General features: G+C 34.1%; 1 protein-coding gene across 1 annotated transcript; it reads right to left on the bottom strand.

Moving 5' to 3' along the window:
* Positions 1-2,477, bottom strand: LOC121268368 (calcium uniporter protein 2, mitochondrial-like). The gene is made up of 2 exons (XM_041172610.1): positions 1,794-2,477; positions 1-732 (listed from the first exon to the last, which is right to left on the bottom strand). Exons 1-2 carry the CDS (start codon positions 2,361-2,363, stop codon positions 220-222), a joined length of 1,083 nt encoding a protein of 360 aa, XP_041028544.1. The 5' UTR covers positions 2,364-2,477; the 3' UTR covers positions 1-219.
* Between the last annotated feature and the right edge of the window lie 15,373 nt (positions 2,478-17,850).

Raw genomic sequence — 17,850 nt, forward strand, 5'->3', positions numbered from 1 at the left:
TTATGAAATCTGAGTATAATTCATTCAAAATGATTTTAGGGGTTTGCCTTCAAAGACAATTTAAGGGGAAAAAACCACTAACACTCAACATTATGTTTATAGAAAGCCGCTCTATATTTTGGGTTACACATCTGGGGAAAGAGAGGGAGAGGGAGAAACAAGGGAAGGGAAGGGAAGGGAGGGGTGTTGGCTTAAGACTTTATTCCATATTTCTCCAAGTTATTGATTTAGACCACCAAAGTGAATCTTTCCATCATTACTGAACATTGAAGCAGCTGAAGATGCTGCATACTCTGAAGAAGAAGAAGAAGAAGAATTTGGACAAGCAGCTCTCCGGAGCTCATTGTACCTTGCAATGTCAAAATTGTGAAACTCCATGAGGCGCTTCTGCTTTACAGTAAACCTGCTCTGATAGAACCCTTCAAAAGAGGGCTCTTTGGAGGTCCTGAGGAAAAACGCATAGCCAGCCATGCAGTACATGGATGTCAAATAGAAGCAAATGGGCTCCATGACATCCCATGAAAGCTCCCAAAATGTGAGCCTCATGAACCCGGCTGTTTGCACCATTAGGAACCCCAGCCCGCACCAGAGTTCCCGGCGCACCAAGGCATCGGCCTTTCTGTCGATGGCTGCCTTCTGCAGATGCATCTCTTCCAGCTCCTGTCGTTCCAGACTTGGGTCGTTTGGATTGGCTCCGGGGAGAGGAATAAGGCTTTGGATGGCTTTTGCTACCTGTAATCAAAGATTTTGAAACGTTTGGGTAAAGCACGACTCAACCTAAGTTACTAATGTTATATCAGAGTCGAGCTTTAGTAGTCCACCACACAAGACTCAAAAAACGACTACAGCTAAAATTTAAGCCCCAAGTGCATGAAAAGATTGACACCTTTTTTTGAACCTCAAAGAGTCAAAATTAGTATTCTCAATCGGCATTGGGGCTCCTTGGAATCAAGTTCCATGGGTGAACACAAACAGAAAACACTAGCAGAATTCTTATGGTTTTGCTCAACTCTAAAGAATCCCAACTTTTTCTCTAAAGAGCTAATCGAAAATTCATGAGACTCCATGGAAAAAACCAACACCAAATATCTTTAATACTAGACAAAACTCACAAAACCGACCCACCAACCTAAAGGCTGGAGGTGACCTTCCTTGCCCTTCCCTTTTCTACCCCTTGAACTAAAATCTAAATAAAACCAGAATATCCCTTTTCATTCTTCACTCTCTATTCTCCCCTTCCAGAAACTCGCTTACTCATTTAAATTACTAGTCCTGAATGATTTTTTTTCCTCTCCCCAATTATTCCCATATTTTCCCAATTTTTTTTTTTCATTTTAATTTCTATATATTTACTTATTTATTGGCTGAATTCCGGAGAGGGTAGGGTCATGGGGTTTGATCCCTCGACCTTAGTTTTTCCCAAACTTTGTCACTGAAGAAACTGAAGGGCTTTTATGGTCCTTCAAGACCCATCTCAAACGTGGAACCCTTTACACGTTTTAGATCTGGCGTGTAACAACATAGTTTCGTTTTCCTGTCGAAAAACAAAAAAAGATTCATAGAAAAAACCATATCAGTTTTCGGTAGTCCCCAAAATTAAACAAACTAAAAACCATAAAAATGATTTCGTTATCTGAATCTATCACCCTTCAGAACCCATCCCTAAATTATTAACCTTTTATCTGTAAAAGCACACAGAAAGAGAATAATCCCAGAAAAATATATGAAGAATTTCAAGTTTCGAGGAATATAGCAATGGAAAAGGGGGGAATAGGGAAAGAAGGAATTTTTACCTGCTCAGGCCTGATGATCACAACGTTTCCCAAGACGATAACGGTACCGGACTCGTCAAGCACCTTGGATAACCGGAGGCCCTGATCCAAATCCGAGCAGCCTTCTCTGCAGACCCGAACAAAGTCTGAGTAAGGTATCCAGGTTTTCTGGATATCCCTCAGCCTCGCCTTCACCCTATCCAACTGCGCTACCCTCAACAACTTCCTCGCGTCCTCGACCGTCAGGCCATCCGTCACTTCCGAACTCCCCGCCGTACTTATCCCCGGCGGAGGGCTCAGGCAGTCCAGTCGGATACGGTCCTGGGCAATGCCCAAGGATTTCAGCTTCGCCATCAGGTTCTCCCCGATGGGAAGGGACCGGAGCTCCGGCTGGAAAGCCGCACGCTTGTGAAGGAAGCGGCGGAAAATGCTGTTGTCTCCGGGATCAGGATCAATGGTGGTTTGGACCCGATCGGGAGGGAACCGGGTCCGGCCAACGGAGGAGGAAGAAACGCGACAATTGGCGAGGGTTTGGGTGGAGGGCTTGGTAATGTTTAAGAGGCGCTGAGCTGGAGTCTTCCTGAACGCCATTGATGCAGAGAAGGCAGTAGTCAGAGAGAAAGAACGACGGTGTATTGCCGGATTGGATTGGACGAATAGGAAATTCCTTGGCTCCCTTATATAGCAACCCGAGCTGTCCCATTTGCATGTAGGGATCACGACGAAAGCTCAGAAAATTATTTCTTCACAAAATAAAAAAACAAATTTTAAAAATAGTTACGTAAAATACCGTGATATCTCGAGATCAGACCGACATCGAGGAGAATTTCGACATCGTGCCGTTACGAACGACTGAAGGGGAATTGGTTCGGTACTTATGCTCCTACGTTTAGGCATATTCGATCAAGTTTCCGCATTTTCTTTCAAAAGAAGTAAAGTTTGATTATTATTAAAAAGATAATATTTTTATATATATTTTAAGTTTATCTCTTTTTAAAAGATTTCTAAATCTTAAGATTGTAAATATTATTTTTTATAAAAAATATAAATATTTTAATAAAAATAAAATGGATTAAAAATTTATAAAATAAGAAAACTTTACAGAAAATAAAAAGGGTTTTATAATTAATATTGTGAATTGAGTGTTTTTCTAATTATAATAAGGCCTGTATATTATATATCTCTCTGAGCTTCTAAAATACTAAAAAAAAGCTTCTTTATAGTAGAAAAGTATAAAAAAATTTAATTAATTTAATTAATTACAAGCTACATATTTTTTGGAAAAAAAAATCTATTTAAAAGTCAGCATACAAAACACACTCCATTTAATTGACAAAACAAAATTTGATTTATTTTAAAAGTTTAAAATTAAAATATCTTGCAAATTAAGTCTTATTATATCAATAAAATAAATGGTTTACTTTACACACAGTGCTATGAACACGTTTCACACCCGTTAACGCCTCCTATAACCTTAAACTAAAAAACTCATCTTGTTTGTTTATAGATAAAATAAGTTAAAATAAAAGTTGATTTGTTTGATTTTATAGATAATATGAGATAAGATAAAATGAGTTGAAATAAAGTTAAATAAAATATTATTAGAATATATTTTTTTAATATTATTTTTATTTTAAGATTTGAAAAAGTTAAATTATTTATTTTATTTTATGTAAAAATTTTAAAAAAATTTAATCATTAAATTATATGAAATAATAATAATTATAAAAATATACGAGGCATTTGACGATATTAAACACGTCAACAACGTTGACTTTTATGCATGCAGAAGGTCTCCTTTTTAGAAGACAATTAAAGTTACTTTAAAATTAGAGTAATAGTATCTATAAACATATTTTACAATAGTTATTATAAAATAAGAATATTTTTATAAAATGATGTTAATTTTATAATGTATTTTATAGAAATATATATTTTTTTAAATATTATTATATAAAATATTATAAAAAATGACAGTGTTTATCGTTTTTTTTTTTAAATTAAAACGGCAATTGAAATATTCCCAATTCGCACGGAGATGTTCGGATTCAACATATCGTGTTGTGGTAGAAACTAAAAAGGACCGTGGTTCACGAGTTGAGAGTTTCAACTAAACCACCCTACACGTGGATGGATGAGGTTTAGACTTCAGTGACCGGGTATTCGTCATCGACCGTCGGATGCATCGAACGTACGAACAACGATCAAGGGGCAGGCCTAAGCATCGTGATGGTAACACGTGTCCGGAGGAGGACACATCGTTATCTTCATAAGAGAGTTGTAACAAAAAGGGAAGAAAAAGAGTGCGAGAAAAGGGGGACGCGAGACGGGAAAAGAAACGGGTCTTCCATTCACGCAAACGTGTCGCCACATATGCATGTTCTCTCACTTACCTATTCTATCACATGATATATCTCCTAAAAACAAATTTTGTTTTTTGCTTTTTTATTTTCACGAAATTTCCGACGATAAATATAGAAAACATTACTGTCTTAATATGTTTTGATGTTTTTTAAATTTTAATTTAAGAAGTGTTACAATTACAATAAAATTCTATAAAAATAAATTTACAAATTGATATAATTTCATATGATATGTTAGATATACTTTATAATAAAAATAATTTTATAATTTAACGTATCACATCAAATTAATACCTAAACGGTAAGTAAGTGTGACTAAATAAATAAACTAAATAATAATAATATAGTCTTTATCGTAAACTTTATTTTCTTTAGTTTCATATATTGCTGTGACACGAAGTATCATCCACGTGTATAATGTATATACTTGGGATGACAAAATAATCTAGAAATAATATTGTTTTTTTCTAAATATAACTTAATTTGATAAAAACACATTGATTAATAGTTTAATCAATTATTTGAGCAGGGCACGTCTTATACCTTGTTTATGGAAATATAGATATCTAACCAAATATATCAAAGATATATTAATGTTCAAATTAAATGTTTTCCACGTGCTTTGAAGTACTTAATTTGTTTACTATGTATATTTGATACATCTCTATCACACGTCCAAAACATCATGTGTACATGCTTATCTTGGATCTAAATAAAACATCATGAAATGGTTAAATCGTACGTAGGTCATAAATTTAAAAGGCACACAATGAAAGCTGTATGCAGTAATATTTTAATTTGAAATTTAAAATTATGTATATTGATAATCCCACTCAGCATGCATGGACGGCCAGCTAGCTGCCAACACCAACTTCATCATGAGCTGGCATAACTAAGTAGCTGACGTAGCCATATCATGTTGCATGTGATTTCGGCTATACATTTATTATTAGCATTATCATTGTAGGTGGTGATATTTTTTTTTTATATTTTAATTTGATTGGCTGCAATTATTGATATTATTCCAAGCACAATATATTGGGCAAATCAACTGCATATATATATATATATATATGGATAATGAGTCATGCATTCATGCAAAGTTTGATATCGACCCAATAATTCAGCAACTTGAATTCCATATATCATGTACATCCAGATCAATAATAAAAGAGGTTCGAATATTTGCATTTATGCCAAAACCTTTACGCCTCATGAGTCGTCAAAGGACGGGAATTTTTACAAAAATCTTACGTATTTACTTATAATAAAGACTAAAGAGGGTCAGATTGGATGAGCAAGATGGATTGAGATCATAGAAATATCAAGTGAGTCTTACAATATTTAATGTAGTTAATTTGGATAAGATTTTTAGATAATGAACCCCACATGAACGTTTTAAACATGTTGTGTCTATCTCTTTTTATATCGAACCATTCAGTTATTTCAATAATTTAGAATAGATCTTAATTAGAAAATAAGATCGCGAGGATAATCTAAATATGGTGTTGATTATAAATCCTGATTGACTGGATTTTGCTAACACAGTTAATGAAACCAACACAAAAAGCAACCTCAAAATTTAGAGAATCAAATCAAGGGTTATTCTATATGCTTTTATTCAGCAACCCCCATTCTTTGATCTCCTTTTCCTTTTTCTTCCATATTGCTCTTCACCAAGCAAATTTGTAGTATTAAAGTGATGCTAGAATAAAATTGAAGAAACCCTATAATCTATTGGGGGAAAAAATCGAAGAAGTATTAATCTATGTGATTGTGTTTGTAAAACAACATGTTCCACTCTGTTTAGAGGTGGGTCTCATGTCCCCATTGGATAGCATATATTCTGAGGTGTTATTGTCTTATAATGACGTGGGATAGACTTATATTTACTTCCCACGACTTTCTATTTTTTTTGTTTTTGTTTAAGAAGGTATTGATCCCCTCCACCTTTCAATCGTATCCACCCATAATTATTATGCTCAATCCTTGCATGGCAAGGCCAAGGGTCCAACCCCACAAATGTTTCCTTTTTTTTTTTTTTTTTTTTGAGAAGTTAGTATATATAAGATTGTTGCAACAATGATTAATGAAGAAAGAATTGAGTTAGTAGAGTATTCATCTAAATGTTACTTTTATTTGGTATTTGCCACCATTACCAAAAACAATTATAATGTGAAATATCCTACCTAAAATTGAATCGAAATACATTTATTTTAGTGTTTTTTTTAAATATTAAAACTAGGGGTAGTTTGAAGAAAAAAGTATAATTCCCCCGCCCCCCCCCCCCCCTCTCTCTCTCTCTCTCTCTCTATATATATATTCTTACTCTTAAATACGATAGAAAAAATAGAAAATCACAAAAATAGAAAATATATATTTTGGATTTCAAGACTCGAACATAACGGCAATTTATTTACCATATATTTTATTCTATTTCTAAGCAGTACTATACCGTTTAAGTAAAATTATTCTCATGATACAATGAAACCCTCAATTTCGTTAGTCTAAAATAGTATGTTCAAGAATTTCAACTTCAATTTGACCACATATATATATATATATATATTTATATATATATAACCCAAATTAATGGTGGCATATAAATGGCCATGAACCTCTCTTAATAGTCATCAAATTTCGCTTAATGTTGACCATAATGTGCATTGTGGATCATAATGTCTGGGTTTGAATTATATGCAATCCAACAGTTAATTAAAAACAGTTACTTTTCTATTTTGTTTCGTGTATGTACTCAATTGTAGACAAGTCTTAGGCAAAGTTTGGATAGTGAAATGAGATGAGATAGTTTTTTATGAAAATTGATTAAAATATTATTAGAATATTATTTTTTAATATTATTATTGTTTTAGAATTTGAAAAAATTAAATTATTTATTATATTTTGTGTGTAAATTTTAAAAAATTATATTGATGAAATGAGATAAGATAAAATGAGATAAAACTATTTCTATATTCAAAGAGCCTTAATTTCCATTTTAGATTCGTGACAATGCATAAATGCCAAGTGCCAAGTGCAAGTTCCCCGTTGCATCATAGTGCCACGGGCCATGCAAACACGCACCACATGAATCCAGGCTTTTATATGAAGAATCGGATCATACACATCAGGCCTAGGGCTGTATAAGAAGTCGAGAAATTGACTTAAACCGACTCAGACTGGTCGTCGGAGCTCAGAGCCGGCCGAAACCGGTGGAGAACCGGTTGAAGTGCAGCAGAAAATAGAATAAACTGATATTGGCCAGTTTGGCGTTGGTTCGAACCTGGTTCAAACTGCTGAACCGACCGATTAAAGAAGTGTTATTATTATTATTTTTTTATATATTTTGTACTCAAAACAACGTCATTCTACTTAAGTTTAAGCGGAACGACGTCGTTTTAAACACAATTGAAATGACATCGTTTGGTATTAAACAAACGGCGTCGTTTTATTCATAACGTATTAAAAAAAAAATTAAGTAGAACGACGCCGGTGTCGTTTCGAAATTAGGTCATCTTCTTCATCAATCTTCTTCTTCCTAGAGCCGTGGTCTCATCTCTCTCTCTCTCTCTCTCTCTCTCTCTCTCTCTCTCCCTCCTCTGCAACATACACTCTCTCAGACGAAGCTCGCCGATGAATCGACCGTGAACTACTAGAGAACTGCCAGTGTCGAGACGACCGGTTTTTCTCCTCTCCATCAATCGGTTTCGGCCGGTTTCCTCACCCAAAAATGTTGCATCGGTCGGCGTCGGTTTTGTCCCAAAACTGCTCCGATGGAGTCGGTTTTCACCCCTAATCAGGCCATCAATGCACTTCAAAGTTTTGGACTTTCCTTTCAAAATTGTGGATTAGTTTTCTTGATCATTCTATCCATCAATGCACAATATATAGTAAATATATAAGTATTTAATATATTACATTATCAGTTGAAATAACCAAAATAAATGATTTAATCAATTTACTAACGAAGTCAAGTAATGCTACATCCACAAAATAATTACACAAAACAATCTCACAAACTGACATGATTTCATAAAAGTAGCTTTACAATCTAACAAATCACATCAAGCCACATCAATTTGTAGAATTTTTTTATGTAATTCATTTATAGCTAGAGTATTTCCCTTTGGTATAGGCTTTATATCCATCTTTTAGGACCTGTTTGGATAGTGAGATCAAATAAGATGGTTTTAGATGAAAGTTGAATAAAATATTATTAGAATATTATTTTTTAATATTATTATTATTTTAGAATTTGAAAAAAGTTGAATTGTTTATTATATTTTGTGTGAGAAATTAAAAAAATTATAATAATGAGATAAGATGAAATTGATTCTGTGTCCAAACATGCATTAGTTACACTTGGATTACTCTTAATGAATAAAGCAATGATTGATGGGAGGTATTAAGCTGTAAAATAGTACTTTTACATGTGTACTTGTATTTTATTTTATACTTTACATTTTCTTTGTATTCTTTAGGCTGATTTATTTTAGCTTTTAGTATAAATACTTGTAATAGTTTTATTTTTACTTACTTTGACATTTGAGCAGTTTCGGTATTCATGAATACAAGAACCTTCTAGGTTTCTCAATCTTTATATGGTATCAGACGTATCTTGATTTCTAGAGTTTGTGTTCTTTCTCCCCTCATGGCGACGGTTGTTCAGAATTCCTCTTCTTCCTCTCAAGATGCTGTGAGCCACTTCTTCCTCCATCCCAGTGATAACCCCGATGTTGTTCTGGTCATGCAACTCTTGCTTGGAGACAACTATCACACCTGGTCTCGTTCGATGGCTATGGCCCTCTTTGCGAAAAATAAGTTAGGGTTCTTTGGATGGTACGATTCCTAAACCAGATTTCACCGATTAACTTTTTTCTTCATGGTTACTTTGTAATAACATAGTTATTTCTTGGCTACTTGACTCATTTTCTCCTGAAATCATTCCTAGTGTACTGTATTTTACTGTATTTTACCATTGCTTTTCAGATTTGGACCAATTTAAAGGAATGATTCTTTCAAAAGAATGGACCTAGGGTTTTTCAAATTCAGAAATCGATTTCGTCCTTGTCTCAGGGACAACTTTCTGCCATTGCTTATTAGGGGTGAATTCGGTCCGGTCCGGTAAGTCTGAAGGAGGTGTTATGGACTGGACCAGACTAATTCGGTCCAGGGTTTTTTCACCCTGGACCGGACCGAATAGGCAGAAGGACCGGTCCGGTCCGGTCCAATTCGGTCCGGTCCGGTCTGGTCGGTCCTATGCGGTCCAATCCTAACCAGATGGGCCAAAAGCCCAATCTTCTTCCTCTGTTTTTTCGGCCCAATGGTGCCAAAAGCCCAATCTTATTCCTCTGTTTTTTCGGCTCAATCGTGAAAGCCCACTAACAATTTATCCAATTTGAAGCCAAAAAATACGAAAGAACTTAAAGGGAAAATAAAAATAATCATAAAAAAATTGTCAATATAATAAATTAATAATACTTGTGTTGCCAAGCAATATGCTAACTAAATTACAGTGAATAAATTTGAATAAAATGTTTTAGTACAAAAAATAAATTTTGTCTATATCCATAAAAAACTTTAAAAAAGGAATAGCTACTTGATTTTCTTACTACTAATCCATCCAAAAATTCCAAACAATTTAAACATGGTTAAACTAAAAATTATACTAGATAGTGAAAGAAAATTGAAATAACATTCCAAGCAGATTTGGCTTCTAAAAGTAAGAAAGGAAAAAAAAAAAAATCATTCCCAAGCATAGATAAATTATAATGAAAATTAAAAATTATACAATTCCCAAATAACTGAAAAATTAAAAGCTCTAAATACAAATTACAATAAAGATAATTCTTCTCCTGACAGCTCATAAGCCATAGCTTCCTACATCTTTTGGCTTGGCATACTTTTCAGTTTTCACAGTACTCTGTAAAGTGTAAACAAAGAAATTATTAGGAAATAGCAAAAGTGAAAATTGAAAACTAACAAGCTAAAATAGATTCACCTCATTAACTTGCATTGGTTGTAGACATTGTATTTGCAGCCTCCATAGAATTGTCACCGTCCCGAACAAGTTCTATACAATAAAGAAATAAAACAAATTATATAAATTTACATAACATATAGTATTATAGCTCATAAAAGTTATAAAATGATGTACTTATAAAAAAAAAAGTTATAAAATGAAGTAAGTAAGAAACATACCCAACTGCCTTTCAAAATCCTACACCTCATTCATTAAAGTCTTAAGGTTGATTGGTATAGAAGAAGAACGAAGCCAATTCTGTGTACAAATGAGAGCCTCAACTATCATCGGAGATAAACTACTTCGAAAAGGATCAAGGACACGACCTGCCGTGCTAAATGTAGATTCAGAGGCCACTGTAGATACCGGTATTGCGAATACATCTCGTGCAACTTTTAAAAGTACACGATATCTAACTGAATTAACCTTCCACCAAATAAGAATGTCAAAACTTGGGAACGCCTCCTCACAACTTTCAGCTAGGTATCTATCAACCTTATTCTTGCTCCCTAAAGTGTTTTCCGACTGTAACCGCTGCTTGAATATGGCCATTCTTTCTGCCGTCCTATCAACTCTACCACTACCACTACCACTACCATCTGTAGAATTTACTTCTTCACGTGGGGGACTTGTGCGCTGCTGTTGTAAATCAAAATTGTTGCCTCCGTCATTATCAGTGTATGCCTCATACATGCGGGTTAAAGCATTTTTCACATTCCAACTCAAATCAACCCCTTTTGTGGGGTCATTGGCATACATGCATTCCAATGCAAAGTCAAAATATCGCATCTTATACCGAGGATCGAGAATAATTCCAACAAACAACAACATATTCATATTATCTAAGTCGCCCCAATATTTTTCAAAATTTTTCTTCATATTTGTGGTCATTAATCCTACCACAGGGCTTCCTATTTCACACTTCACTTCAATTGCATCAGATATTTTAACTAACTCCAGAAAGAAAGAGTTGCAAGTTACATATTGATTCCTCGAAAAAGATAAAGTTGCATCATGAAATAGTTCAATAAACCTTACAAACAACTTTACCTTCTCCCAATCATTATTATTGGGAGGCCGTAACTTCTTTGATGTTCTCTAATTCACTATATCACTAATTTCATCATCATTGACATCATCGTCTCCAACACTACTAAGGAATCCCGAATCTTCTTCTTCCAACCGTTCAAAAGCTTTTCAAAATTTTAAAGCCCCCTCCAACATAAGATAGGTGGAGTTCCACCTAGTTGGTACATCTAAACAAATGCCACTTTTACTTGCAATTTCGTCCAACCCAATACACTTCTTAAATGTAGTCCACCTTTGAGGTGATGACTTAACATATTTCACAACACATCCCACCTTCACAATAGACTCATCAAATTCCCTCAACCCCTCACGGACAATTAAGTTTAGAATGTGGGCACAACACCGAACATGCAAGAATTCATGTTCCAAAACAGTGTCCTTCCTATACTTGGTTTTTTTCTTCAAATAAGAAATTGCTCCATTATTAGAACTTGCATTATCAAGTGTGATTGTAAGTATTTTCGGTTTCCCCCAATCATGCAAGCACATCTCTATGGCTCTACCAAGTGTATCACCCTTGTGATTCTCAACCAAACAAAAAGAAAGAATTCTTTTGTATAGTTTCCAAGTATCATCAATAAAGTGTGCAGTGAGACACATATAGTTGAGGTTTTGCACGGATGTCCATGTATCCGTGGTGAGGGAAACTTGTTGCCCTTGAAGAGCACTTCTCAGCTTACTTTTTTTCCTCATATACACACTAAAACAATCATTCGCAACCGTAACACGAGATGGAATCCCGACCCACTTAGGGCAAACAATGAACATAAACTTCTTAAAACCCTCCCCTTCAATGAACCTAAAGGGCAACTCATCAAGAATAATCATTTCTGCTAAGGCTTGTCTGCAAGCCTCAACACTAAATGATATGGGCACAAATTCCCCACTAACACTTCCTACACCCGCCTTCCAACCGAGAGTAGTTTGAGACTTATCTGTCTGTCTCAATGGACATTTCTTACATTGTTTTTCAATATGATACTTCATGGACTTTGTACCGTTGGTCTTTGTATCACATGCATACGAAGCACCACAGTAATTACATGCAGCCCTAGGTTTACTTGGATCACATTTTGGTATTTTTGTAAAGTGATCCCAAACCATTGACCTATGTCTACCACTACCACTCTGTGTAGTATTAACACTTACATTGGGTGGGAGTGGAGGAATGCCTTGCCCATGTGTAGCCTGTGTTGACTCTACATCATCTGTAGTAGAATCATGTGGAAATAATTCTGGAATCGTTTCCATCTAGAAAAAAAAGGAAATGGAATTAAATAAAAATAACATATCATCAATAAATAGTAGACATATTACACTTAGTTACATAAAAAGGAGCTAGAAAGGGATACAAGAAAATCAATGAAGTAGACATATGGACACGAAAATGAGTATCCTATGTTGAAATACAAAGTAAATTTTAGTCTATAGAGAGAGATTGGTAAGTGTTTTGAGAAGATTTCAACTTATATGGACACCATGTATAGCTGCATGGCCTGTAAATAGCATCGCTAGAATATTGGCTATCTCACATGCATGCCAGTCATGTGATGACCCATAGCATTGTTAGAATATTGGAAATCTCATATCAGAAATCTTATTTACTCTCATATTACTCTGGCTTTATATATATATATATATATATATATATATATATATATATATTCACGTCCATTAAAACTTGTATCAATGTTGGTGGGAAATTCATTTGAGAGCTAAGTGCTCATGATTTTCCTACACATTTTTGAAATACAAAAACAACTAGCTACTAGGTCTTGCTAGGGACAAAAATCTTAATTGCAATAAGCTGGAACCCATTTATTATTTCAAAAGTAATATATATTAATTGCAATATATCATCATGCAGATCATGATATATATGCTCCAGTTTGAACTTATATATAATAACGTACATATTAATCATATCATGATGATCATATATATGCTAGGGATATTCATGATGCATGCATGTTACTGATCTGATTATGGTGCTAGGTAGATCATGCAAGCTAATTAAACATGGCTAGCTCTGGTGCAGGTATTTGGCTTCAAGGAAATTAGGTCGGCCAACTGTTTGATATATTGTTGCAGGGCGTTAGGCTCCCCTTTAATTGCAGCGTAATGATACCAAAATAGATGCATATAACTACTACTACTACTAGTCTATGATTTAAGACATAATAAACTATAGTCTATAATCAGGTTATTAAAATTTAAGACATAATAAACTATAGTCTATGATTTAAAAAGAGAGATTTTTCTGTAATCACCGATTCACCATTAAAAAATTTTCTAACCAACCAAACAAGAGGGCCAATAAATAAACAAAATCAAGAGGAAAAAAGGGTTTCATATTCGGGCATCGAAATTTTGTACCTCCACAAATTCACAATATTCAAGATCAAGATACCGAGAATTACAAGTAGATGAAATGAAATAAACATACCGAAAGTGAGGCTTTGAAGTATGAGGCAGCACCGGAGCGGTTGAGTGGGGCTGTTGGCTGTAATTTTTTGGGGACCCAACGAAGACGACTCAGACGATGGACTGCCGGCTAGAATTTTCAGGGGACCGAATGGAGGGGCTGGGCTACTGGAGAGGGGGGTTGTCGGGCGGCTGCTAGGGTTACGGAATTGGGAAACTGAGAATTCCAATTTCGTGGCCCGTGGAGTGGGGGGTTGGGGGCCGGGGGCTAACTGGGGAAGTGGGGGTGACGAAACGGCGCCGTTTGGGTTAAATTTGAACCCAAACGGCACCATTTAAGTAAGCTTGCACTTATTTTAATAAAAAAGGTTGCGTGAAACGACGCCGTTTCACGCAACCAGTGAATACATATCCGGACCGGTAGGGATTTAAACGGCACCGTTTAAGTCCAATTTTGTTTTTAATGGCGCTGTTTGATGTTTTCCAAACTTGATGTGTTTTAATTTTAAACTTGTGATTTTTTTTATCTTTTTGGCACATAAATTAATTAAAAAAATTATTTAAATTAGTAAATTTAATTAAACTATTTAATGGTGATTATTCTTGTAACTCATTGAAAAAATAATTAATGATAATATTATATATTATACTCTAATAGTAATAGTGATACTAATAATATAATTATATATGTTATATATTATGGAATATATATTATATAATAACACATGGATACTAAATTATGGACTATACTATACTAAATTACTAATAGTAAATTAGAGTCATAGTGAATCAGTGATATATCATATAGACTCATTACTCATACTCATTAGTAATACTCATTAGTCATTAGTCATAGTATTAGTTGTATTGATACTATATATAGACTTGTAGACTTGTAGTTACTAGTTATAATAACTTATAGACTTACATTGATTTAGTTATAAATTTAGTTTAGTTATAAACTTATAATTATATTGATGATGTTAATTGTTACTTTATTACTAATTTAGAGTATGTCAATGTATTACAATTTATTATAGTTCTAACTTTTAACTTATAAATTAGTTAATGGTGAATTAGTCATATACTCATAGGTGAGTTAATTGATATTCATGTCATACATGAATCATGAAGTTAATTATAATTTACATTAGTTACTTTTAAATTTTTAATTGCTTTATACTTACTTACAATTTAGATATATTAAAAAATGTTATCTAATAATGTAGAATCTAGATAGATGTAGTCTTATATTTGTAGATGTCTACTAATTAGTTAGTGGTGAATTGAAGATAGGTTAATTGGACCATGTGGTAGGTTAGATGAAAATTACATAATTTATTATATAAAAAACATAAATATATAATTTAATTTTTTTGTCGGTCCGGTCCGGTCCAATTCGGTCCGGTCCGGTCCGGTCCAATGCTTCTCGGTCCGGTCCAGTCCGAAAACCCCTAAACCAGGGACCGGACCGAAGACCGAAAATCTCATTTTGTGAGGACCGAAACCGAGAATGCCTATTATCGGTCGGTCCGGTCGGTTTTCTAGGTCCAGACCGGCCGACTTACAGCCCTATTGCTTATTCACTCGATTGAAGGCTCTTTGGGATGAATTGGTAAATTACAAGCCAATTCCTGTATATTCTTATGGTGCTATGAATATGTTGAATTCTTATGTTCAACAGGAGCGTATTTTACAGTTCCTTATGGGACTTAATGAATCTTTTTCTTCGGCTAGGGCTCAGATTTTGTTAATAGAACCTTTATTGCCGATTAACAAGGTTTTTTCTCTCGTTCTTTAGGAAGAGCAATAGAGAGAAATTTCTTTTGCTGATACTCATGCTTTTGTTGCTAACACTGATACTTCGAGATTTGCAAAATCTTTTTCTAAGAAAGATCGACCAGTTTGTAAGGATTGTAGAATAACTGGTCATGTTGTTGAGAAATGTTACAAACTCAATAGTTTTCCTCCAGGGTACAAGAAAAAGCTGCGGCAGTAGTCCATGGCTAACCAAGTTATCCTCAATGATAACTCTTCATCGACATCTCTATTCTCCTTGATTGATGCCCAATATCAACAATTGTTGTCTATGCTCACCCTCAATCCTCAGTATAAATATGATGATTCTAGGTATGTGGTGAATGTTGTAGCTTCTTCCTGTCATTCTTTCTCTGGTAATGTTTCATCTAAACATTTTATTTTTAATTCTAATAGACATACTTCATTTCCTCCTTCTAATTCTAATTGGATACTTGATACGGGGGTTACAGATCATATGGTCTCCTCTATTGATTCCTTAACATCTGCCACTCATGTTCTAAACACTTCTCTCAGATGACCAAATGGCCAATGTATTTTTGTTACACATATTATCACTATTCACCTTTCTAAACATCTTGTTCTTAAAGATATTCTTTGTGTACATACTCTTATCTTTAAATTGATTTCTGTTAGTAAACTCACCAAATTTCTCACTTGTTGTCTTTTTTCCTTCGACCTTTGTTTAATTCAGGACTTGACTACCTCAAGGCTGATCGGAGTGGGTAGACAACAAGGAGGACTCTATATCTCACAACAACCAGGGACTTTTCTTTACCCTCAATTGCCATTATCTTTTCATAATAAACATAGTAATGACAATAATACATTGTTATCAAATGCATGTTTTGCTTCATCTAAATGTTCATTGTTTCACATTTGGCATAATCGATTAGGACATCCATTTATTTCAACAATGTCTTTCTTGGATAAATTTGGGTCTAATTTGGTTGTGTTTGATAACCCTTGCTTTGTTTGTCCACTAGCCAAAAAAAGAAAGTTGCATTTCCCAAATAATAATAATCTCTCTAATCACCTTTTGACCTTATTCATTGTGATGTTTAGGGTCCATTTTCAGTTCCTATTGTCGAAGGTTATAAATGTTTTTTAACATTTGTTGATAATTCCACTAGGGCTACTTGGATTTATCTTTTCAAGAATAAGTTTGAAGTTCCTTTTCTAATTCAAACATTCTTTAAGTTGATCAAAACTCAATTTAGTACAAAGATAAAAAAAAAAAAATTTGTACTGATCATAGTATTGAATTTTTTTTTTTTTTTAATTTTCATATCTCATCTCCAAAGAAGTCATCAACCAACATAGTTGTGTTGAAACTTCGCAACAAAACTCTGTTCTGGAGAGGAAACATCAGCATATTCTCAATGTAGCTCAGGCATTATTGTTCCAATCTCATTTGGCTCTTAAATTTTGGGGTGATGTTATTTTAATAGCTACTTGCTTAATTAACAGATTACTTTCTCCTATCACCACAAATAAATCTCTTGTTGAAATCCTGTGTCATGCTTCTCCTTCATATGAACATTTGAGAATTTTTGGGTGCTTGTGCTTTGCCTCTACTTTACAAAGGTCCAAAATCAAATTTGATCCTAGAGCTAGAATTTGTGTTTTCTTTGGTTACCATTTTGGTATTAAGGGTTACAAATTATATGACCTCAAGACAAATCAATTTCTTTGTTTCAAGACACGTCATCTTTCATGAATATGTTTTTCATTTTCATTCTTTATATTCTGATTTGTCTACTTCTTCTTTTCCATCAAATCTTCTTCCAATTCCTTCTCAATCTTCAACATTTGATATGTTTAATGTGCCTTCAATAATACCTAATGATTTTTCTTTACCTTCCTCTACTACTGACTCACATAATACTTTACCATCCCAAACTCCTCCTGTTTCTGAAACAAATGATACTTTACTTTTACCACCAAGAAGATCCACCAGAATCCGATGAGCTCCTAGTTATTTGCAGCATTATTATTGTAATCCCTTTACTGTGCACTCTAAATCAGTTTCTCCAACAGGTCCTATTTCTTATTCTCTTCATTCTTCAATCAAATATGATATCTCCAGTTTCGTTTCCTATGATCAATTGTCTTCTGGTCATAAATCTTTTGCTATTTCTACTAATATTGAATCTGAATTCTATCATCAAGCAGTTAAGCACTCTCATTGGAGAGATGCTATGGTTGCTGAGATTGCTGCTTTAGAACTCAATAATACTTGAACTGTTGTCAATTAATATCCTGGTAAACAACCCATATGTTGTAAATGAATTTATAAGATCAAGTATCGTTCTGATGGTTTTGTAGAATGGTACAAAACAAGACTTGTGGCTAAAGGTTA

The sequence above is a fragment of the Juglans microcarpa x Juglans regia genome, chromosome 1D (assembly GCF_004785595.1).
Source record: "Juglans microcarpa x Juglans regia isolate MS1-56 chromosome 1D, Jm3101_v1.0, whole genome shotgun sequence".
NCBI lineage: Eukaryota > Viridiplantae > Streptophyta > Magnoliopsida > Fagales > Juglandaceae > Juglans > Juglans microcarpa x Juglans regia.